Below are 25,259 nucleotides of genomic sequence, written 5' to 3' on the forward strand. Positions count from 1 at the left end.
TCAACCCTGGTGAGAAATGAAAACAAAGCTGATTTTACATGCAATTCTGTTTCATTTCCATTCATGTTTCATTACTCATTGCCATTTTATGTTTTAAAATCCCACTATTTTCAACTTTATTTCAGCTATGAAATAACCATTCCACTTTTTTTGTGTCCAAGTTCCTGTTAATCTAAAACAATCCTGTATTAAACTGCATGCATGTGAAACACAGTCATCTCTGAATCATGTACCTGGTAGTGAGCAGTAGGGTGATTGGGCAGTTTCTGCTGAAAAAGCTCACAAAGCGCTCGGTTCTGTCTCTCCAGATCAAACACCAGCATCTTCAGCTTTATGCACTCCTCTCTCAGATCCTGCTCAGCAATATATAAAGCAGTAACATCAGTAACAGTGTCATACTGATGCTGCAGTTAAAGGAATAGTGCACAAATATTTCTGTATTTTACCTTTTGATTGAGCAGAGCTTGGACCACATGGTTAGCCACCTGATGATTAAAGATAAGATCAGATTTAATGCATGGAGTTGACAGAAAGTGAAGAATTTAAAGGTCATTTTGTAAGGTAAATGCACCTCATCCAAACATCTTTCATAAGCCTCTCGCTGACTTTCATTTGCCAACATCAGAGCTGAATTCTCTGCCTGTGAAGATAAGACAAAATGCAGACAAAACATGAGTTACAGCTACGATAAAAGAGGCTGATTTCTTTTTTTTTTATATATATATATTTTTTTTGCATCTCCTTTCCTCACCTCCAGTTCTCTGAGTCGGTCCATGAGCTCGCTGCTGTTGTCCTCCAGGTAAGACTCCACATCTGCCTCCTCACCCTCCTCATCCGAACCAAAGTCCTCCTCACACATTCTCTGTTCTGTCTCATCAGACATTGTTCTCATCTGCAACGGACAAGACGACGCTTTAATTATCACCGCCACAAGCTCAATAACATCGTGTAACGTCCCTGATAACATGAGCCGAGAAACATCAGGAGAAATACGGGTTGTGTTTATTGACGTTAGCTGAAACTGTACATTAATTACAATCAAAATATGTAGGCATCAGATTAGGATGAACAAGAAACAGCTGATAATGTGAAAAAACAGTTCGATACTTCATGGATCGCTTCGTGGAGTGACTATCAGCTGTTTTTCCACCTCAGTGATTACTTGTTTGGTCTATTGAGTGTGGAAAAATGACCACTGCAAGGTCCCAGAGGCAAAGTTGACATAAAAATGCTCAGTTCTCTCCAACCAATCACCCAAAACACAAAAGTACTAGCAGAAATATCATCACAGTTGTTTGACAGTCAAGTTCTGCTGACCTGCTTAGTTGCAGCAAACTATTATTCTGCTCACCTGTGCTAACATATTGATAAGAAATCCTTCACAGAACATGTCTGCTCTAAGGTTCTGTGTATCTGTGCAACCTGCAGCAGTCAACTCCACCCATCTGTTTCTCCAAGCAAACCAAAACAAACAGTGAGGACAGCAGTAAGCGGAGGTCTGCTTCGTATCAGAGACTGCTCTCATTTCCAAGAGTGACGTTAACATTATTAGCACTGTTACACTTTGTTTATATGACAGGAACAACAGTTTGTTTCAACACTGCTTAGAGTTTCGCTCTCTACACGCAACACAGATCAGGGCTGCACCGTGTTCACATCTAGACCACTAACACATCACCACTATACTATACAGTGCACTGTTGACTCTGTATCAAAGTACCTACTGTATATGGAGGACTAGTGAGCAAACACATGAATCCATTCATCCTGCAGTGGTTGAGACACTCGGACTATGTGGAACCATAAGCCTTTGTTTCCATGTTCCTCTGATTCAGGTCTGCAGCTTCACTAAATCCACAGATCAAACTGCTGCGCCACACTGAGAGCACAGGCTGCTGAGTCTGTGAGCAAGGCACACCACAGGGCATATGGCCGAGGCCCAGTCTATCCGGCAGGGCTCCAGGTGCGTGTCTGAGTCCAACTCTGTGTGCAACGACTGTTAAAGGGGAGCAGAAAAGGGCCGCGAGGGGAAGTAGGTGTGTCAGCACGGACCCAGATCTTAAGGAGTCATTAAAGAGGATGAGACGAACCTGACTTTGTGGCTCGAAGCCAATCAGGAACTGGGACAGATTCCAGACCTGACTTGGACCTGTGACACACAAACAACCTGCTGTCTATGCAAAAAAAAAAAAAACACACACAGAAACATCCAAATATTCACAGCGCTGGGTGTCACTATGACTGCCACACTAATGAAATTTCAGTCAGCGATTAAAGCTGCAGTGTTTGATGGTTTTTTGGCATTGCTGAGCAAAAAAATCCATAATTACCTTTCAACGTTTTGTGATTCATGTGGTTTGAGTGGAAACAAGAATTAAATGTATTTCTCTGATTTTACTGTACCTGACCTAATTTCTGCACTGGATGGACAATCATTTTAATTGCATGACTATGTAGTTTACATTTGTTTTTATATTTTACTCAGATTTTTATCTTTATTCTACATGATTGTAAATGCTTGAATGCAGATATTGTATCTGCACACAACTGTATAATAACTGAACAGAAGTTGATACTGTGCCTTTAAGTATATAGAGTTTCTTTTTTCTTATTTTTGGAAATTCATACATCACAGTCTTTGTTCTATTAGAACATACAGACTGAAATAGGATATTAGGACATTTGCTGTTTTTTTGATAAATTGTTGTTGGTAAGGAATACAAATGTCCTCAGAAAATTACACAGTGCTACAGTGAAGGGATTTTCTGACATCTTTCACTATATCTTGTTTTTATAATTTACTACAAAGACAACAAAGAATTCCTTGTATGTGTTCATGTACTTGGCAAATAAAGATCATACTGTTTTTGATATTTCTGAGCTTCGACTGGAACAACTGGAACAAACCCAATTTCTTCCAGGGATCATTAAAATATTCTGAAGACTTAGGCTGTAAAAAGTCTACCATGTGACAGGAGGTTTGGGCTGTTCAGAGAGGCTTTCAGGCTGAGAGGGGATCAACACATGAACTACAGTTAGATTCAGATTCAGTCAGATGTGACTTGACACAAAGTGGTTTCACTTCCACATCGTCACATCATTAATATTTATATTTCTTTTTTTTGTTTGAGATGAAGAGCAGAGATCTAAAAAAGTAAAATGTTTTCATTTTTCAGATTCTGCTTTTTTACCTGATTTCAGATCCTGCAGCTTTAATTATCATATAAATAACTGACACTCAGTTTATACAACTAGAATGGTATGAGCCTAATAATAGATTAAATACACAGTGCACCTAATGTAGAAAAGGAGCCATTTACTTGCATTCAATAGTGTACACATGTCAATAGAAATACCTTCCTGTTTGCCTTTTATACACAAAAATGGCACAGTGTAGATTTAACACAAATAACTTAAATATACTGAAATAAATAAATTATTGATAATGACAGGATCCAATAGAGGTTAAGCACCTTGATATGAAGGCAATGCAACCTGATCAAACCTCAAACAGTGTAAAATAAAGAAATAGTGATAGAAATGTGACAATATATTCAATCCATGTTTTAATACAAGTGAATGTAATCAATTACCACAATAGCGCAAAAAAACACATATAGGCACTAAGGTGAAAATGTAATAATTACAACAGGCATAAATGTCACATTATTTTCATAAATGTATCTCTAAAACCAAGTATATGAGACTGTCCAGTGTTCAGTTATTTTTAATTATGCAATCCAGTTCTTCTCTTTTTGTCATATTTTGATTAGATATCTTCTTCACATCTCCTTGTTTTTATGTAAAACAATAACATAGAAATATTGGATATCTATGCTGCTGCAAAAAACAGTGTGGGCTGAAAATCAGATTATTCTGGCGTCCTTACTAAAAGTCGCGTATCAAATTTGCACTGATATTTTTAGATGATACACAGCCCTCATTGTGTACACAAGACACATCAACACAAAGTATAAACTTGGTAAAAAAAAAAAAAAAAAAAAAAAAGCTACTGGGAAAAAGTTCAATAGCTTTCAAAGGTTTCATAAGAAATCAGTAAAGACCTGCCAGGCCTTGTGTAACGAGAGCTGTTTACAGAATGTTTACAGGAAGATTATTGAACTTTACTGGCCTGTGGATTGTGAACCCACTCACAAACTTAAGCTGCACTATCCAAAGTGTAGGGTGCTTATTGAACTGCAATTGACTGAACAAAGTCAAACCTACCCGTATAATGGAGGGCTGATCAATGCAGCCCATCTAAGAACGGAAGCAGATATTAGGCATCCTTTTGACCTTGGATACAACGCTACTGAGTGGTTATAAATACCAGCTTTTCTCTTCACTAATGCACATTAAAGCTCCGGGCAGGAGGGCAAAGAAGCAGGCTCACATCTCTGTGTTTGTGAACATTCACATGGAAATTACAGCGTGGACGAAAAGACAACAAAAGTGATGCTAAATATATCATGAAAATGTGGTGCTGCTGCTGTGGTTTCTTTTGATGTGTAGAGTCACAAGCTTAGCTGAAAACACCACTAGAAAGAAGCATCTTTGGATCAACTCAGGTCCCACTTATCAAGAATCCAACAGGCTTTCTGCTCGAAAAAGATTTCTGGATCTGAGTCACACTGATGTACAATCAAAGAGCCGATCAAATGACAAAACAACATCAGTAGATTCAGTCATTATTAATGATTGAATTAATGGAGAAAGAGAAGGAGCAGAAAGCAGGAGGGAGCTCTGCTGCTTCATGACTGCAGTATTGTCATGGTGGTGGTTTAGGAGCCTGTGAGTGGCCCGAAACTGCAAAGAGAGGCCTATTGACAGGGCCAAGGAGAGGCTCAGTGTGTCCCAGTGGGACTGCAGTGCCAGGGAGCTCCTTCCACTGAGCTCGGCTGGCAGACTTACAGCCGCTGGTGCTGTCAGGGAAGTCACGAGGGGAATGCAAAGAGAGTTAATGTTGCTGCTCTGCAGACTGCACTGCTGAGTGGCCTCACAGCTTCTTTTTTTTTTTTAATCCCTTCACTGTAGCACAGTGTAGTTTTCTGAAGACATTTGTATTCATTACCAACAGCAATTTATCATACAAACAACAAATGTCCTAATATCCTATTTCGGTCTGTATGTTCCAATAGGAACAAAGACTGTGATGTATGAATCTCCTTCTCACATCCTCTGGAGTGTGATGAGGCAGACGTGGGCAGTGCATTTATTTACATCTCACTAGCCTCACTACTGAAGCCAGACAGACAATGAAACCACTTTAGTTACGTGGGAAAAAGGAATACGCTGATATAGCGGCCAAACATCTGTATCTACTATTAAAATGTCAGCGTCCTCCATGGCTGATGATTATTTGTTGTCTTATTAAATCAGAGATTGTGGCCTGAAAGGCTAAAAAGTTTGTGTAATTTTATAAAATTGGGATTTCTTTGTTTCCCTGGCACAATAGAGGGAAGAAGTAACTAATGAAAGAATAAAAAAATTACATCAGTATTGTCAAAATTAATATGCTAAATGTCTTATCCACCCAGAATTAGAGGCACAGTGCATATATAGTTGGCAAATTTGGTAAAACTGTGATATTTTCATATCACTGGAGGAAAAATAATGGAATAGTAATGGAAATTAAAAAAAACAAACAAAAAACAAAAAAAAAAAACGTATGGTGGATCCAGTCACAAACATACAATAATTATCACACCACTGTGAAAAGTCGACATTTGCTTTTCTTACAGGCATAGGTGTGTCAAAAATATGTCAAATCACACTTAAAATGTTTCTTTTACATGTGCTTAAGCAGGAGTAACATGTAAATTTCGCAAATTTTTTGATGAAAAACAATTAATAGAATATCTATATATTCTATTGAATATATTTAGAAAACCACAGGTTGTGTAATAATTTCTGAAGGTGTATAATCATAAAAAGGCTTGAAAAGAGATGGAACTATTTAACAACACGTAAAACGGCCCAATGAGGAAGTACAACTTTTATGTCAGTTATAGACATATGACGTCTGTTCTGCAGCCTTCGTGTACATTTAGAAACATTATCCAATCAGCGGTTTAATCTCTGCTATTATAAAACTCAAGAAATGCATGAGAGTGTAGAAGTGTATGTGCTGTAATCGATAATAAAGAGGAAAAGGAAGAAGGCAGAGGGAGCAAATAGATAAGAGGCCAAAGTGAACCCAGGTTTTTGTTTTGCATCTAAAATAACAACCCTTCTCAACTCACTGCCACTAAATCAGACATTGCCAAGAGTAAACAAAGTGCAGCGAGGCAGCGTGTTCGCAGCTTTAAGCTCCAATCACCGAACAAAACGGTCAGGATCATGTTTTAGCCTGTGAGGAAAGTGAGCATGTGGGGCTTTTGTTCTCCCTGAAATGACTAAAATAGATACCTGGATGTAAAATATGTGAGCTTCAGGGACACTGGTGTACATTCATGGGCAAACAAATAAAGCGTAACTTAACACCAGAGGAAAACTAACGTGTCATCTACTGTAAATAAATAGCCATGGTGTACTTTAAGCAAATTACCCAGGAGCGATTGCTGTAAAGGTCGGTTTAAGTTTTCATGGGTGAATGTTCTGCAGAGACAGACTCCGCGTTTTGATTTACAGAAAAGCAAGTATGTAAGAGCTGTCTGATGACACACAAACAGCAACAGAGGAAATGAAACAAGGAAGCAACAGCAAAAGCAAGGAAATGATCACTTCTTCTTCTAGATCTATTTAAGATTATTCCCCTTTTAAACTTTTTCCATTCATTTATACCTGATAAATAACCGGTGCTGGGAGGGGTTTTTTTTTTTACACTTAATTTTTTATTAGTTATTTATCATTTTGTCATACAAAACATAACAAACAACAATCGGCAACAGATAATAGTCACAGTCTAATAGCAATGATAATTTAGGTTACAGTTATGAAATGGGAGGGTTACTTTTTAAATATAGCTGAACAAACCAAGGCCGATCACATTAGCCATTTGTACAGAAAAGAGATTATATTCACATAGTATTGGATACTACACTTTTCCCTGCAAAGTTAGAATAAAATATTTTTTACGCCTTCTCATGAAATGGTTGTTAGAATGTGATTTATTCTTGATACAGTTGTGTAAAAAAATTATTAGACCACCCCTGGTTTTCTTCAATTTCTTGTTCATTTTAATGCCTGGTACAACTAAAGGTACATTTGTTTGGACAAATATAATGATAACATCAAAAATAGCTCATAAGAGTTTAATTTCAGAGCTGATATCTAACCATTTTCCATGTTTTCTTAATAATAACCAAAATCACTTCAGTTCTTACATCAATAGCTATGGTATTGTACTGCCAAAAACAGTGCTTTTAGGCATTCTGTGTTTTCTTTTCTGTCTGTTTTAGTCACATGATACACACAGGAGTTGGTACTTGATTGCATAACCATTGTTTTTGATGACTTTTAATGGTTTAATAATGTTTTCCGTGATTGTAGATAAAGTATATATGGGACTCAGCTGGTCATGAGGTGATTATTGATGCATATAAATAGGAATAAAAGAGGAATGTGCCTCAAAACAAAATGATTCCAACTGTATGACCCACAGCGTATAATTTAATTAACTTTATTCTCAGTAAGGGCAATAACATTTATTTTGTAGATTAATTCCGCAACAGTTACAAGTATGTAGTTGCTCTACAACATTGCAAGGGATTCATATTTGTGCATTTTAGAAGTGAAACAGTAAAAGTTAAAAAAAAAAAAAAAGCAGTAGCAATAGTGAGTATTGATAGTAAAGTAATTAACAGCTACTCTCAAAAAGGGAGTGTTTTATGAGCTAGATAATGAATTGAAAAGTCAGCAGAGGATTGATCAATAGTGTGAATAACTTAAATTTTTCAGCAGCGATGAAGCGAAACAGCTGCTAATGAGACACACACTCACCTGTGGGTTCAGCTCTCTTTATGATCCTTGAAGAGGAGTCAGTCTCCTGTCAGGCACCTCTGTCTCCCAACAACAAAACCAAGGAGCTGAGGGAGACAAATCAAAAGGACACATTTGAATAAACTCCCATCCTCTGCGTTCATCCACCACCGCATCCGCCGCAAAACCTCCTGACATCTCTGCCAATCCTATTCGCATCCCCTCGGAGAATCACAAGACAGAAGCACAAGATTAAACCGTGTGAAACGAGATCTCGAAAAACTTTGACGCTGGGAGTTGGGAGCAGCTTCGCTGGGGAATGTGGGACCAATGTCACCTCTACCATGGGCTGCAGCGGGCAAAGGCTGCGGCTTTCCTCCGCTATGTGAGCGAACAGGAAACCGGGAGAGAAGGAAGACGCTTCAATGCCCTTGGGAGATACCAGTGCTGAGCAGACGCCAGCCACGCCACGACCACAAGCCCCCACTCCTCTATCTCTCTTGCTTCCTCAATCTCTCCTCCTCTCATCTTTCCTTTCATCTCTGAGTCATTGTAAAGTGTAATGAAAGAAAGATGGATGAATAATTCAGGAGGCAGAGCATTTAAGAACTCCCCTTTTATGTCCTTCTGATAGTGCAGGACTTTACACATCATGTGCCACATTTTTTATTTTTATAATTTTATTTAGATACTCGTCCAATGTGGGATTCCCCAATAATGGAGCTCCCTGTTAATTAAATCCACTTTCCACCAGGGTTTCATGTGTTTTCTAAATGGGACACTGTCTGCTGCAGTGTCTCCTCAGTGGTTGTTGTGTCTCATCATCACTCCAAATATGTTTAGGCAGAAAGCTGCAGCATTAACTCTTCATTTCCAGAAGCTGTTTATAAGGTACCAGGCCCTGATCCTGTTAGATCTTGTCAAACTGAAATGGGATTAGACGTGTTGAGCATCTGCCCTCTCAATCTGGGTTTTAATGGATCATCTGAACATGACCGTGTCCTCGTCGGTCCACCTGGTCCTGGGAGAAAAAGGGCAGTGATCTGTGATGCGTGATATGAAGTAAGACCACATAGACGGCAGATCAGGGAGACCTCGACAATTACACATCTCATGTTTATTTACCAGGGGCAGACTTCCATTTTAGACAATTTGACGCTAGAAAATGACGCGATGCGAATGCGTTTTTATTGCTGAGGTTCTGTTAGATGGAGTGAGCGAGCATGAGTGGATGAGATTCATGGAATGAGGGCAAGGCTGGATAGATTTTTTCAAAGGCGACTCAGTCGAAGCAAAGGAGAAATGCACAAAAGCTTCTTAAATCATGTCAGTTGCACTCTTGGGGATTTGGCATAGGCAAGGCCGTCTCAGGATATGTCAAACACCACCCTTTCCATCTGCCAATCTGGGAAGGCGCAGATTGAAGTTCTTGCTGTGTACGCAAAGTGTGTAGGAGGGAGATGTAAACAATGTGACAAAAACCCAAATCCTTTGATGGCGGAATTAAGCAAGATCAGGAGAAGACTGAATCTTAAAAAAAAAAATGTAGGCCAAAGTCTGTTTTTTTTTTTTTTTTGCAGACACTCCACCAGCAATATCATGGCATTGTGTGCATCATTAATAGGGATGCATCTTCAGATAAATATCAAAGCGGAGCAGAGATGTGGGTGAGACAGAATCAGGCTGGTGGGGTCTCCCTCTGTGCTGTTTCCTGTCTGATGTTTGGCTATATGAACCGAGACGAATCGTACACAAGCAATATTTGGGATGAGGAGCAGAGGCAGCAGTGGAGAGGTGGGGGAGGGGCTGGAGGAGGGGAGCTCCCTTCCCAAAAGGCCTGAAAGGTTGGATGTGCGCCATGTATGTCTGAGAGCAATCAAACACAAGCGCAGGGATCCTTCTAAATCTCTGCCAGGCAAACCTCCACACCCAGGCAGCCCCGGGAGGAAATGCATTATGGGCCCTCTGCCTCTGATACAACACAAAAACTGTGGGTTTGTTTTATCACACGTTGAACAACAAGCAACATTTAGGCTGCGATACCTTCCACCGTGTTACCTGTGTGGCAGATGTATGACACATTGTAAGCTGCAACCAAAACAATCATGATCCTGGTGGCAGTGCACTGGTAAATGTAAGTTAACACACACATATATGAGGATCCCAACACAAACCTAAACACTCAAACTATAAGTAAATCAGACTTATGAGGCACCACTTTGCATTTCACGTCACGTCACTGTCATAAAAGCTCCCAAAATGTGATATATTTCTAGTAGATTAAGAAATATGTGTTAAATCTGTATCACAGGGAAGTGTAAACACTGTCACAGCGGGCAAAAAGAGTGAGAGGAACATAAAACAGCATGTGTCAGCTAGAACAAACAGCATCAGTATTTACAGATTTACAGATAATTCAGTACAAGTACACGTTTTGGGTCCGCTCACCTTGCTCCTACTTTCTTTTCTGTCATCCAGTCAGTATATCCCAGATCTCTTCACAGCAGAAAGACATGTAAGGCACCATAAAAAAAAAAAAAAAAAAAAAAAAAAAAAAAAAATGATAGAGACAGAGGGACTGAGAGGCCACAACCTTACATTTCTGTTTTCCGGCTGCAGAGGAGATTATGTTTCCCCCCTGTAAAAAGTGCCGTCACCCTCTGAGCACGGCAAGGAAGCCGGTTTCCTCTATGCTATGGCTAGAAAAGGCCTGTCCTTGGGCATGTGCGTTGTGTGTGTGTCTGTGCTGTCTGCAGAGGCTGCCATGTCTCCCATTGTTCCAGGGCGAGTGAGGCAGGCTTCCTACCCCACTAGACCCTGCCTACTACAACAGCTGTGGACCAGCCCCCACCTCGCTGCCGCTTCTCCTTCTCCCCTCCTCCTCCTCCTACAACTCCTGCCTCTCTCTGCCTGTGCTGCTGCTGCTGCTGCTGCTGCTAAACATTAACCCTGCAGCTGCCGGCTCGGGCCATAAAGAGGAGAGGGGAGAGGAGGGGGTTGTGTTTCAAAAAGAGACCCTACCATGTAGCAGGACAAAGGAACGTACAGAGAGAGGATATCCGACAGCCGGCCTGAACTGACAGGAGCGTTGCACAGAGCCATTCAGTGCCCTAGAAAGAAAACAGGCTCTGTGCTAAGAGGATTGTCTTTCTCAATCACATTGGTAATAAGTGTTGGACTGATTCCTCAGGGGCTGCATTGAGGGAAATAAAGAACAGGAATGAATACTCAGAGGCATACACACGCTGCCTCACTAACATGCATAAATGCTGATTTATATGAATGAGAAAAACAGCAGTCAGGGAATTACAGCTTCTCTCATTACTATAACACTGTATATTTTTTGTTCATTACTTTTTTTTTGTTTTTTTCCACATTTCTATTTAAATCAGGGGTGTCAAACTTATTTTATTTCAGGGCCCAATATGACCTCCAGTTAAATAATAAAAGGATAACCTATAAATAATGGCAGCTCCACACTTTTCTCTTTGTTTTAGAGTGAAAAAGTAAAGCTATATTATGAAAATGTTCACATGTACAAACCATTAAAAAATGTCAATAACATGAACCTGAATTTTTAAGAAAAATAAGTGCAATTTTAACAATACTATGCCTTAGCTCAGTGGTTCCCAACCTTTTCTGGCTCGTGACCCCATTTTAACATCACAAATTTCTGGCGACCCCAGACATTTTTTTTTAGCTAAAATTAATTTGCTGTTGGTCATGTAATAGTTTGCTATACTATGTTGCAAATAAACATTAATGTTAGAGGACATTTAGTCTATAAACTGTACATTATTATGGACAGAGGCAGAAAAGCCAGGTGTAGATTACTGCACAAAGTGAGAATTTTATTTTCCTTGGTCAGGATATGTACAGTCAGTCCAGCTTGGATTTACAAGGCTGACAATTAATACTGAACAAACAAGAACTAAAACTATGAATTATGAAAGAGCTGCAGCATCTGAAACTGACCACAATGAACATCTGACAGATAAACAGTACCACAGTGCTTCAGTTTCCGCTTCAGTTTGTCATGTCATTTATGTATTGTGATTGTCTCTCACTTTGTTTTTGATTGTCAACTCACTATAGATTTTTTATTAGTTATTTTTTTTTTTTTTTTTTTTTTTTTACCAATTACTAGAAGTTTCAGGCGACCCCATCTGAATTCCAGGTGACCCCACATGGGGTCCCGACCCCAAGGTTGAAAAACACTGCCTTAGCTTATCATTAAAATATGTGCATTAAAACACAGTGGATCTACAAAGGCACAAAACATTTAGTAACAGGCAGAATGTTGTTAAAATTTTAAGACATTTCAAGTTGTGCATGGTTGTTTATGTTATTCCCTTTTTTTAATGAAAGGATAGTTTGTAAATGTAATGTAAATATAAATAGGTTATGATAGTATTTAACTGGTCTGACCTACTTGAGATCAAACTGGTCTGTATGTGGCCCCCAAGCTAAAATATTTTTGACCTCCTTCATTGTTAATATCTTCAGTGTAATTTTTTCATTTCACAGATTTATCCAACTGGCCGAATTGGACCCTTTATAGGGCCAGTTTTGGTCCATGGACCATATGTTTAACCCCATGATTTAAATCTACATTTCATCCATTACAGAGTCTCTGTGAACTGTGACATGATCCCCCACACCAAAACAGATGCTCATTCAAGACGTTAATAAAATATAAACCTAAATGAATCTGAATCCAAATCATGTTCAAATGAAACTGAACATGAAGAAAATTCTCTGCTGCGTTAAAAAAAGATTCAACCTCTGGTCTAAGAAAGGCGACAGCTTCATTATGCAGCGTAGGTTTGTCTAAAAATGTGCCGGAAAAGGCTTAGAAAAACTCCAACCTACATAGTCAAATTTCAGATGGATCTGCAGTAACAGACAGTATCTATGATGATGTTGGTTCACAGCAAATTGGGAGCAAATCAATGCTTTGTGTTTGTTTAAACCTGGTGGTCAAGCAAACATTACAGCTTGAGATTTGCTTATTTAAGCTTAAGCTGCATCAACACCAGAGACTTTAGCATCACAGCCCTGTTAATGCTATGTATATTTGATCTCAGACATGATAGAGGTTGATGGAATAAACATTTTGCATTCAATACTTTCTACTCAATGTAACATGATCAAAAATATGAGAAAACAAACTAAACCACTAAGTACATTTTAAATAAGTTATTCTTACATTGATGTCCTCACACTCATGGGTTTTATGGATTAAATTAACACAAATTGGTCCTCTATAGAGCACAAATATTTGCCTGCACCTCATCATGTTTTTGCATCACTTTTTACACAAGCACACAGTTACACAAATCTGCTCAAACAGCAGTTTTTCCTTGACATATATAGTATTTATTCTTCTGTTACACCCTCCTGTATTCTTTATTTTTGTGTTTCCCAAGACTCAAAAACTTAACTTTATGCTGCCTTGAGAAACAAAATTCTAAAAATGTTAAAACAAAAACAATCTAAATGGCAGCGTAGATCCAAAAACACAACATAACTTGTATTATTAGGTCTCTACATCTTTTGCATCATGTTTTCAGCTGTTTCATTTGTGTCATTTTACATTGTTTTCATCTTGTTCTGTCTTTGACATCATTTTTGTGTTGTCTCTCTCTTTTGCTTTGTTTTGTTCTGGGATCAAATTTATAAATTCTTCTATTTTTATTAAGGAAAATTAATTTTAACATCATTACTTTTATGGATGTTACTTTGATAGTCAGTGACCCAAAAAAAAAACTGCTCCAAGTCCTATTTTGAGTCCTTAGCTTAAGTTTTGGGAAGGAAGCTATAATGTAAATAAGATTATGCTTAATTCTTTTGAATTTAACTTCCCCACTCTTGATTTAAAAGGGGTTATATTTTGCGAAACTCATTTTTATTAGTCTTTGGTACATTTATTTGTGTATTTGGACCCTAACAGTTCAAAAAGTTTGAATTTGAACCCTCCAGGTGCTGTAAAGCTATCTTTATATTAAGTTTACAAAAATCGAGAGGATTTCTACAACCTGTTTCAATTCCTGCTTAATTTGTTACGTCTATAACTAGTTGCGTTACAACATTTGCACATATAAGGTCAAGACTTCCGATGAACATTTCACCGAGTACGACATAATTGTTTGTCAGGAGCAGCGGTTGTAGTCCATACTGAAAATATGTCCAAACTTCGAGCCGATTACCTAAAATGTTCAGTTGTTGGTTGCATTAACGAACACAAGTGGCTGAATGGGACAGAGAAGCACGGTCAACAACCTGGAGGGGGTGGGGTGTGAAGCGGCTCATTTGCATTTAAAGGGCCGGTGCTCAAAACAACCTTTCTGGTGTCATTAGTCAGAAATAGGGTTGAAGATGGACCTGTGGAGTTGAATAAATGAAGAATTCAGACCCAAGCATAGCATTTACAGTTTATGTAGACCACAGGGAAATGGTTGAAAATGCATAATTCTATTTAAAAAAAGAAAAATATCACTCCTTTAAAGTATTCATTTATTATTACTAATAATTTCTTGTCAAACGTCTGTATGTTTCTACTTTGCTGTTTTTCTCAGTTTTTTTTTTTTTTTTTACACCTACATTAAAGGACAAATTCCTTATACCGTGAAAACTACATCAGTCACTTTCGTTTTTTACACAAGTAATACCACATTTGCCTGAGTATATTTTTACCTAAAGCGCTCTTTACACCTCTGACAGCAGCAGGCTGCATTAGAAGTCAATCTGTGATAAAGTGGTCAGCAGTGTCAAGTCTTTCTATCACTAAACCAGTGCCTGTGGTTATGTCTCTCCTCAGGTTTTCACCCCATGTGACTCATTCGCTCTCCCTGTTAATGAAGCCACATCATCCTCCTCATACCCCCAGACATACCAGACACACTAACCAAGTCTGATGACAAAACTGACTGGGCGCCAAGGCAACAACAACAGGAGGAGGAAAACACGGGTTAGGTGTCTAGAACATGGGAGGATAATATAATAGAACAGAAATGCGAGGTAACACATGTGTCCAATAACATACGTACTGTTTGACACATGAACGTTGGCTGATTCCTTTTTAATTTGACCCTAATTGAGTCGACGTGAGACCTGACCTGAATCGACGGCGCCCCACACCAGACTTCCTCTGGTCAAAAACTACAGCCCCAGGGCGCTCACATGACTGTCACTTGTTTCAAGCTATTGTCATTCAGATTTGACCATAACTGTCCAGCCAGAGACAACAGAGCTGTCCCACATTTACAGATTTCTGTGTCTGATCTGGGTTGAAGCCGTGTCTACCAAAGTCCTAATGAATCCAACATGGACAAATAACGCAAAACACACTGGAAAAATATGTATCAGCTGAGAAAACTGCACAGGTCATCAAGAATTAACCACAACAAAACCAAAAAAAACAACAGCAGCAATGCTAAGCTGTGCATCAAAAATCACCAGATCAAAAGAGCTTGTGTGCAGAGGGGATTTTATCCTCTTATTACTCACACATATGGCCATCCTGCCTGGCCCGTCCTCAGCTGTGGACGTCTGAAGTCCACCTAGTGGCTGAAGGAAAGGATCTACATCAAGGTTAGAACAGTTTACAGTCTGCAACAGCTTTCATTTAGGTTTCGTTAAGACTTTTTGTTATCAATCATAGCTCAAACAGTGTTTTTTCCAGTTTAGTTTATGAATATTCTTATTTTTGGTTTAGTTTTCTCTCGTTTCAATATGAGTCTATGTTTTTAATATGTGTTGGTCAGGAGTGAAATGTCAGAAAAACATTAAAACATTTTAGAAATCTATCCACAAAAGAAACCACCCATAGAGGACAATACTGTGTCAGTGTGTTTTTATCTGTTTTTATAAGATTATGTATGACATAAATTGATAACCAAAGAAATGTGCCTTACAATTTTAGTAGTTGAGTTTTATGAGCAATATAATAACAGTTTCCAAAAGCACAAAGCTCACAGCTGATTAAACAGCCACTATTACACCACCGTGAAAGAAAATTAAAAACTGTATTATTTAAGGTCAAAGAAATAAACATAAATGAATAAACACATCCCTCTCACTGATCATCAAACTCAAAGTTATTAATAAATCTGGAGTTTTTTTTTTTTATTAAACTACAAGCAAAAATGCATGTGATTCAAAGTAGGATTTTTATTATTAAGTCAGAAACTCCACTTAAGAAGCCTAAAATTAACCATTGTCTGCCACCAAAGCTAAATTAAAATGTCTTCTCAGCTAAATTTTTGTTTTATAAAACACACAATACAGTTGTAATTAGATGGTATTATTGTAACATCCCATTTTTATTTCAGTTAACGTTTTCACATCTAGCTTTCCTTCTTCCATTTCCATCAAAACAGGACTATAAACGCTTCACATAAAACTCATTTTAATTATCGATTCAGTTCAGTTTCACTTCTAAAGCCCAATATCACAAATCACTGATTTGCCTCCAATGGGTTTACACCCTCTGTCCTGTGACCTTCGACCCCTATCAAGTTTAATTCACATAATAGAGCAGGGGGTTCACAAACCGTTTCAGCTCAATACTCCCCACCCCACCCAAAAAAAAAAAAAAAAAAAATCAATTTTATGTCTCCATGGGACCTAAATGTACAAACATACATCAGGAATTGCCTTCTTGACTGCATTTTTACGGACTTTTCCACCATTAAAACAATATGTCTGAGTCTTTTATTTGGTATTTTTTTATAATGGAATATAATTTCACAGTGCATCTTTTACATCATTCTCATCTTCTATCTTTTATATTGTCTTTCTCTTTAAATAATTTCCATTCCTGTTATATCTCTTCCATCATTTTCATCTTCTTGCATCCTTTTATATTATTATATCTTTTACTTCTAGTCATGACATTTTCCACTTGTTTTGAATTTTACAAATTATTGCATCTTGTGCAGAATTTTCCTCTTATTTTCATCTTGTTACATCTCTTACTTCATCTCTATATTTCACATAGCTTTGTTGAGGTTCAGAATAAGCCCTCCAGAGCCCACTCATCTACTATTTTAATTAGGAACACCATTTCATATATCATATCAGTGTTATGTATCTTACTGTGACAGTTGGTGACCCAATAAAAACAGCTCTGTGACCCTTTCAGACGCAGACATAGAGGACTAGAAATGTACATGTGCAGAGATAATTAAGATAGTGGCGTAGCATGTAAGTGGTTAACTGCACATATCAGCTATAAGAAAAATGAATGAAAGCCTGTCAGAGGATTGTCATACCTCTGCTGTGTCAGACAGTAATGCACACAGACATCTGTATGTGATGAATAGGACATTGAGGGTGTAGCTTCTCTCTAAGAGGGTCAAAGGCTGAACAGGCGACATGACCTGAATGGGAGCCACAGTCACATGGTCCCCTGGAGCTAACACAAGGGAATGAGAATAACTCCCAACATAAAAGGCCTTTTGTCACACGCTCCGTCATCCACTTCTCCTCCAAGTGAGGATCTTCGCTGACTGCTCAGACAGCTCAATGGAAGCGTGGACATAAGAGCTGGATGTATGAAGTGTCAAGAGGTAATAAAACAGGCGTCCCAACAGCAGAAAACTTCCTCAGAAACTCACTCAAATGACGTCTCCTGCAGCTCTCGCAACACAATGACATGTGTGTGGCTTTAAATTCAATGCAAACGACATGTAAAGAGGGAGTTTTTGCACTGTCATCACACCAACACCTTCATCCCAAATAAGATACTTACACACACACAACCAAAGATGTGACGATTACATAAGACGACACAGGAAATCGTTTAATCCTAAAATAAAGAACGGTGTTATCTGAACAGAAAAAGACATGAAAAAGGAGATGATTGAGAACTAGACAACAAGATACAAAACCTACCGAGACATACTGTATATGAGCTTATCTACTCATCGAAGGCCATTTGAGAAAAGACGATACATTACCTGCACAATGCAAGACGTGTATACAAACTGAACAAACTCTCTTACATTGGATATCCGTGAGAAATATGGGCATGACTCCACTAAACAGAGAATAAGTATTTTAGATATGTTACACATTTGCTACTGAAGCTCGGCAAGATTCTATAAACTGAACAATGGGATTTTTTTGTGTCTTTTCGTTTATTAACTTAACATATTTTAACTACTGGGATTATGTGAATGTTTTGAATATTAGTTTATATGTTTTAACTGGCTAGAGGTGCATAAAGCTAAGATCCGTTAGCAGATGGTGCATCTTTACTGTTTTTTTGTTTTTGTTTTTTTTTTTGGGGTCAGGAGGTGACTGTCAGGAAAATTCTGAATTAGAGTTGTAAATCAGACTCATGGGGTACAAACCCCCATTGAGGGGCAGACAGTTTAATGGGCGGTAATGTGCACAGCTCCATGTGAGTATGCAGAGCTAATCCAGCAACGAGAAATGTGACACCCAGTCCTTGGTTAGAGATGTGCAGGGGCTACAGCTGGGGCTATAAAAGCCATAGTGGTCTTGATGGAGGCCTCTTGTGTTAATTTGCATGAAGACTCAGCTTAGTCGGACCTCATTAGGAAGTCAGGAGTTGTTGCAGCCGGTGAGACATCATCAGCAGGCTAGCTGTTGTCTGGCATAATGATCGAAGCTGTTTGTGCAATGTACGTCCAGAAAAACAGAAAAGACCTGCACGTGTACAACTTTTAAGTTTTACCGTTCTTATTCCAGTGTGACGGTGACCTAAGTAAATTCCACACATGTGAAAAAAGTATGTTCCTCAGTTCATTTCTGCATTCATAAAAGTGCGGTAATGAAAACCGTTTGTCCTGGGCTGTATAACGGCAGGTTTCGTACCACTGTAAATCCTCTGGAGAGGAGGCGGTGTCCCCTGCCAACCAGACTACAAGCCATGTAACCAGACTGCCAGAGGAACAACTGCATGTTGTCCAGCCCCACGTTAGATTTCCATGTGTGTCAGCAAACGTCTTTACTACCTGATCCTCAGTGAGTCATATTAGCACCAAACTGCTGAACCCTGACATGCCTGGAAAAAATGTGGAGGTTGAACAAGACACGATGCTGAAGCCAGATGAGTTAATCTGGGTCATAAGCAGCCATTAAGTCCAGGCCACACAGCAGATGGAGTTTTATCATTGGCCCAAGCATAATTTTTGTCCATTTTTGAGGGGGAAAAGTTCTCTAATGTAACCTGGACATAATGTTGGCTAAATTATATAGCTCTATCTTGCGGTATAGAATATTCCGCTTGTAGAAAATAGAAGTATCACAATGCTGAAACACTCCTTCCCAAATAAAAGTCCTGAATTCAAAATGGCATTTAAAGGACTGATATTTTGTTTTTTTAAATGGAATTATACATTTTAAAACATTTCCCTGTGGTCTACATAGACTGTAAATGCTATGCTTGGGTCTGAATTCTTCATTTCTTCAACTCCACAGGTCCATCTTCAACCCTATTTCTGATTAATGATACCAGAAAGGTCATTTTGAGCACTGGTCCTTTAAATGTAAATGAGCCACTTCACGCCCCACCCCCTCCAGGTTGTTGACTTAGCTTTCTGTCCCATTCAGCAACTTGTGTTCATTAATACAACCAACAACTGAACATTTTAGGTAATCAGCTCCAAGTTTGGACATATTTTCAGTTTTTACTACAACCGCTGCTGCTGAAAAATTATTATGGTGTACTCGGTGAAATGTTTGTCAGAAGTCTTGACCTTATAGGAATTGAAACAGGTTGTAGAGATCCACACGATTTTTGCAAACTTAATATAAAGATAGCTTTGCAGCACCTGGAGGGTTCAAATTCAAACTTTTTGAACTATTAGGGTCCAAATACACAAATAAAAGTACCAAAGACAAAAAAAGTGGGTTTAGGAAAATATGAAGCATCAGAAATAAAAGGTCCATTTTGCAGACTGGTTCTTCTCAAATATGAAGATATGTAAGAGCATTTCATTGTTGAATTTGAAACAAAACTGCAATATCAGCCTGTGCAACTATAAAAGGCTGCTTTAGTTTAAAAAAGGCATGTGTGAACATTACAGCCTTATTCTTCTGTTTGTTTGTAATCTGGTTATTATCTACACTTTGAATGAACAAATGAGTAAAAAGTTTCTGTTTGGGCCTTAAAGCTTCATCACATGACAAACTGCTGTGTAAACCAGGTGAAATGGATGCAAACAAGTCATAAAAATAAATAAATGAATGCCCGCGACCTCTGTTCTATCATGATATTTTACATGTAATAACTTTGACTTTGCATTTAGACTCATCAAACTCTACAGTGAGCTGTGGCATTTTGTGTTAATCTAGAACCAGGGATGGACCATATGGCTAAAAAAATGTAAGTGTTTTTTTTTTTTCACTCGTTAACATGACGTCAAGATAAAACATGATGTGAAGCAATTTTCTTTACTGAAGCTATAGGGTGAATTCCTGCCATATCGACAAATATTAGCAAAAAAGTAGCGCTGGGGAAGGTGTAAATGAGACTCAGAGGAGAAATGTGGTGTCTCCCAGACTTAAAGAAATACACCTTACATTAAATTCAATATATACTGACTTTTTCAATGTCCAGTCTCTGAAAGTCATTAAATCTATTTTTATGTCACTTTTATATCTATAGAATTTCATCTTGCATGAACTCGGGCTTTCAAAATTAATGCGTCAATGCAGATTCATCCATCATCATGATTAATCTGATTAAAAATTTTAATGCAATTAACCCATCTGCAGTGCAGAATGACTGAACGTCTCTGCTAACACATTTCGGGCAGTTTGTCCAAGTACAGTTAGCGTCGCACATGCACAAATGGGCAGTTGATCTGGTAGTGAAAGGCAACAGAACCAACCAATAAAGATGGAAGATGCTAAACAGCATGTTGGCCCTCTCAAAGGGAAATAGGAGTACACAAAAACCAAGATGGAACAGTCGAACGACATGAAGTATTATGCTCACACTGCAGGGAGGAGTTTTCTTTTCACTGAAGGACTTCCAGCTTTAAATACCATATTAATGCGAAGCATACGTTAATCTAGGATTCTGCTAGCACTTCAGCTAACGTGTTGCTCAGCTTGCAACAAATATGTTAAGTGCATATATATTCCCTTCTTTCTTGTGTCTGCTTGCTCATGCAAAATGAAGCGCGATAAATATAGATTAAAAATGAATGATATTTAACCATGATTAATTGAAATTAATCCACAGCAACCCTGTGATTAATCTGCTGAAAATTTTTAATCGTTTGACACCACTAGTATAAACCCCTTCAGACAACACTTTTATCGCATTTTAAATGGGGAAAATAAATTTGTGTATCACAATGTTCCCCTATATTTTCCTTGACAACCCAATAAAAACAGCTCTGTATGTCCCCAACTTTGGGAAACGGTCAATATATAAAAGATCTCAAAGTGGCTATTGACACAGTACTGTGGCACGAAATATTGGTTTGTCTATTACCACAGAGCCAATCAGCACCCTCGTTATGTCATGTGTAGACTGGTAACTTGTCATATCCTGAAACATCACATCTCGAAAAAACCTCAATCTCACTGACTGCACAGACCAAAGAACACCACAAAACGACATACAAGCATTTACAACAATAATTCCTTTTCTATACTATATACTATCACTAATTAGTTGTTTCTTCCATCAATTGCCACAGTACTGTGGTAGCAAAATGCACAAAAGAATGCATTGATGTATATGCCATATATCACCACAGTACTATGGCAACAAGAGGCAAATGAGTTCATGTAACAGTATCTATGATTACCTTTAATACAAATGCTGACATTTGATTGGCTCTGTGGCAATAGACAAACCAATATTTCTTGCCACAGTACTGTGGCAGTACCCATTGCCAAAAGATTTTTAGGTAAAATAAATGAATGACTGTAGAGAGATATTTATGATGCAAATATAAAAAAAAAAAAACAGGTTTCTCTTGGGTGGCCATTCAGATGATGTACACATTGCTCATGAGGCAAAAACCTTGATTAATTGAATGGTTATGACATATTGCCTGGTCAGAACATACTAGTTTGAGCCTTCTGACCACTACACACAATAAACGTGACTCCTGGAGCCGATGTCAATCCAATCGACTGTATTTTTGCATCTCAAGGTGAGAGAAGCAATCTTAAGATCATAAAATCAGAGGACACAGGGGAGTATGAGTGGTTTGGCGGTGGACAGCCACATCTGGCCAACAGCCGCAACAGCTCAAAGCCGACCAGAAGCCCATAGTGCTATCTTTGCCGAGCCAGGCATGCTCATCATCCACATCCTTTCTCCAAGGTCGGGCCAACAGGAAGACCTATTTATGGTCGAAAATATAAGATAATATGGAAAGCCCACTGAGGGGAGGGTTATATATGGAGATCCTCCAAACAATCTGCTCTCCATCACTGGGACAAACACAATATCCATGGGAAGAGTGCTGTTGATGTTTTTCAAACCATATAGACCAGTCTGATGGAGAGGGTTTGAGACAGGAAGCTCATGAGAATTTCTAAACACTGAAGCACCGGCGTTCACTAAGCACCTTGTGGGAGAGGGCTTATGATGGGGGGAGGGTATGTGCAAAGCTCCTCAGTAACAACTTATTTTAAGACAAATGAAAATAAACGGTAGAGGTGCACAAAGGAACCCTGTTTGACACCAAGCACGCAAGACACCCTGAATAAAAGCCTCCTACTGTAGCTGTTATTCTTTATCTACACACTCTTAATCTGAGCTATCACGGGTCATAACTCAACATTTTAAGGGTAGAGTCAGACAGATTGTTTCTGAGTAAAACACAAGAAAATTATGGGTATTTAATCTGTTTTTTGGCCAAACAGGACGTGGTGGGGACCTGGTTTGCTTGAATTGATTAAGGCTACATTCCAAGCCATATTTTCTCTGGCCGAGCTGATGAATTGAATGTTTGTTACAGCTGTAGCAGCTAAAGCAGTGTTTTGCCAACTTCAATGTTTGTATGACCGCAGATTCCTCTGAAGGGTGGATTTTGAATGAGTCCCCTGCATTTTGGTGGGAGCTCCAGGCCTGACTACTATTAGGATTCTTCCAGCATATTCGATCATGCATATTTCAGAGGCCATATGTAACACAGTGAAGCTCCGATGAGATGTATGTAAAGCCAGGAAAAACGAGTCCAAGGTTTTAATTTGCTCTAACGAACACTGCAAATAACCAGGAGAGGTGAAAAAGATGAAAACAGAAGGCTGTGGAGAAAACAGAGCAGGCAAAGCTAATTCCTTTCATCTAGATCTCTGCATTGTGTGCATGCGTCTGTGTGTAAAGCCTTTGCGAAGATGACGATGTCTTGCAGAGATCTCAGCCAGTCGAGCCTCCTGCTGTGAGCTCTGTGGCATCGGGCTGACTCTGTGGGGTAATTGATGAATATTTTGCTATGCTAATGCAGGCTCCAGAGTTGCCTTTGGCGTATAGCTTTGGCGACTACAGTACCTGCATGCATCAGACAGTGGGGCGATAAAGGGCTGAGCTGATAACTGATAAGGAGAGGTCCTAGCCCAGCTTTTGCCTATCTTCAAAGCATGGCTGTTTATGCAGAGGGGGGGCTGGTGGTACAGAGAGATAGCCCTGACTAAAGGAGGCTCTGACCTGTCTGCGCACCCCTAGTAGACATCAAACTGACTAAATTATTGTCCCGGTGCTCCTTCCTCCCTGTAAAAGCGCCAAACTAGGACCTAATAAAGTGATATTTCACAGACTGACTGACCTTGACTGTCTGTAAGATCTTTTGCGCTATAAAACCCATGTTTCTCCCTCAACATTGCTTCAAGATGCCATAGTCAGTGTCAAATCAAATGCAGATATGCCTAATAAAGAATTTTATACCCAAAATTGGTTAACAGAACCAACAGCCAAATTAAACACTTACTCCATGCCACGTTCCCCCGCTATAATAAAAGTCTGAACACCGTATGTGGCGTCTGTGTGAGCCGGCTGCAACAAGATGTGGGACACAAAGGCGTGCAGAACATCTGTGAACAATTAGAGGCGAACAGAGCGAGCAAGCACTTATACTGCCCATTACACTTGAATAAGTCACTGGCTCTGCTTTTCATGATGTAATGCAGCACAGCTTGGATATGCAATCTCAAAGTTGCACTGGGACAGGCCTCTCACAAAACTTCAATCAAGCTCCAACACGGGCACACAGCGCTCACACAGACCGTAAATGTAATCTAGTGATTGTAGAGCGGAACCACATTTATCCAGAGCCCTCAGCGCCTCCAGGGTCATTCCTCAGGATGAAATGTTCACAGCACTGATGGCTCCTCATGTTCTTGACCAAATATTGTTACAAATGTGACGCATACGCACAAAATTATTCAAAAAATCCCCCTCCTGTTTTGTGTCATGTTTAAATCATCCAACAAATGAGAAATGTACATGCCCCCCCCATTCATGGTAGACTGTAAGTTCATAAGTTTATTAAATGATCTCTTAAATGCAAGATTAAATCTACTGAGAGGATTAAACTGCTGACTTTTTCATTCCCAGACACCAAAATGAAAAGTTCAAAAAGTTTTTCCACCCAAAAAACACAAAAGTATTCACATCTCAAGATAAAAGGCGGCTCAGAACTGAGAAGCAGGAGCCAGAGATTTGGCTTAAAAATATCTCAAATAACTAACTGTTCATTAAAATATGAAGTGATTTATTTACTTTCGATCAACTAGACAAATAATTGTTAAATCAGATTTGTTCCAGTCATGAGATCATGGCTTAGACAGACCTTTGTCCCATGCAACCAGCGAGTATTTCTTACATGATAAACAGAGTTGATGTGCAACAGCCAAGAACAGCAACCTACAGCATTACATCAACAGACAGACTCTGGAAAGGAACGAGGGATACGTCATTTTCTTCAAAGCAAAATTAAGAAAATGAAGCTTGCAAATACTAAAAGATTCATTGAATGGTTCATAGGAGATTCTTAGTAAAACTTAAATATTTTACAGCCTGAATCCTGGCGTGTCTGTAAGCCTATAATTCAAAAGAGGTTGAATAAATTCTTCCATCCTCATTTCTTCTGCCCTAAAACTTGGTCTTTGTTCAGAAAACGATGAGACAATGAGAACAGCATGAGCCTATATCTGGCTCTAAACCAACAGGCACAGATCATTAAACATGGATGTTTTTTCGACTACAAAAGCACTCTGTAACAGCTACACAGAAATATTTTAGATACTTTAAATCTTGTTTAATCCCTAAGTGGGCCAACAACTTATTAAGATTACTGGCACATGTTTTATTGCCAATAAAATCCGTCCTTCACAATGTG

The 25,259-nt window shown here is 38.8% G+C and overlaps 1 protein-coding gene across 3 annotated transcripts in view; it reads right to left on the reverse strand.

Annotated features, from left to right (window-relative positions):
* The window catches only part of nckap5l (NCK-associated protein 5-like), a 39,306-nt gene that overhangs the window by 11,763 nt on the left and 2,284 nt on the right, over positions 1 to 25,259 (reverse strand). The window contains exons 1-6 of one of the 3 annotated variants that reach the window (XM_030139178.1): positions 10,369 to 10,771; positions 7,942 to 8,027; positions 752 to 892; positions 572 to 640; positions 447 to 485; positions 234 to 353 (exon numbers count right to left, since the gene is read on the reverse strand). In XM_030139178.1, coding sequence (XP_029995038.1) covers positions 234 to 353; positions 447 to 485; positions 572 to 640; positions 752 to 892 — 369 coding nt within the window. In that variant the 5' untranslated portion in view covers positions 7,942 to 8,027; positions 10,369 to 10,771. Of the gene's footprint in view, positions 1 to 233; positions 354 to 446; positions 486 to 571; positions 641 to 751; positions 893 to 1,724; positions 1,953 to 7,941; positions 8,028 to 10,368; positions 10,772 to 25,259 lie in introns of those variants that run through there. The other 2 variants (XM_030139179.1, XM_030139177.1) reach the window with 2 other exon arrangements.

Source organism: Sphaeramia orbicularis, chromosome 7, assembly GCF_902148855.1.
Source record: "Sphaeramia orbicularis chromosome 7, fSphaOr1.1, whole genome shotgun sequence".
Lineage (NCBI taxonomy): Eukaryota > Metazoa > Chordata > Actinopteri > Kurtiformes > Apogonidae > Sphaeramia > Sphaeramia orbicularis.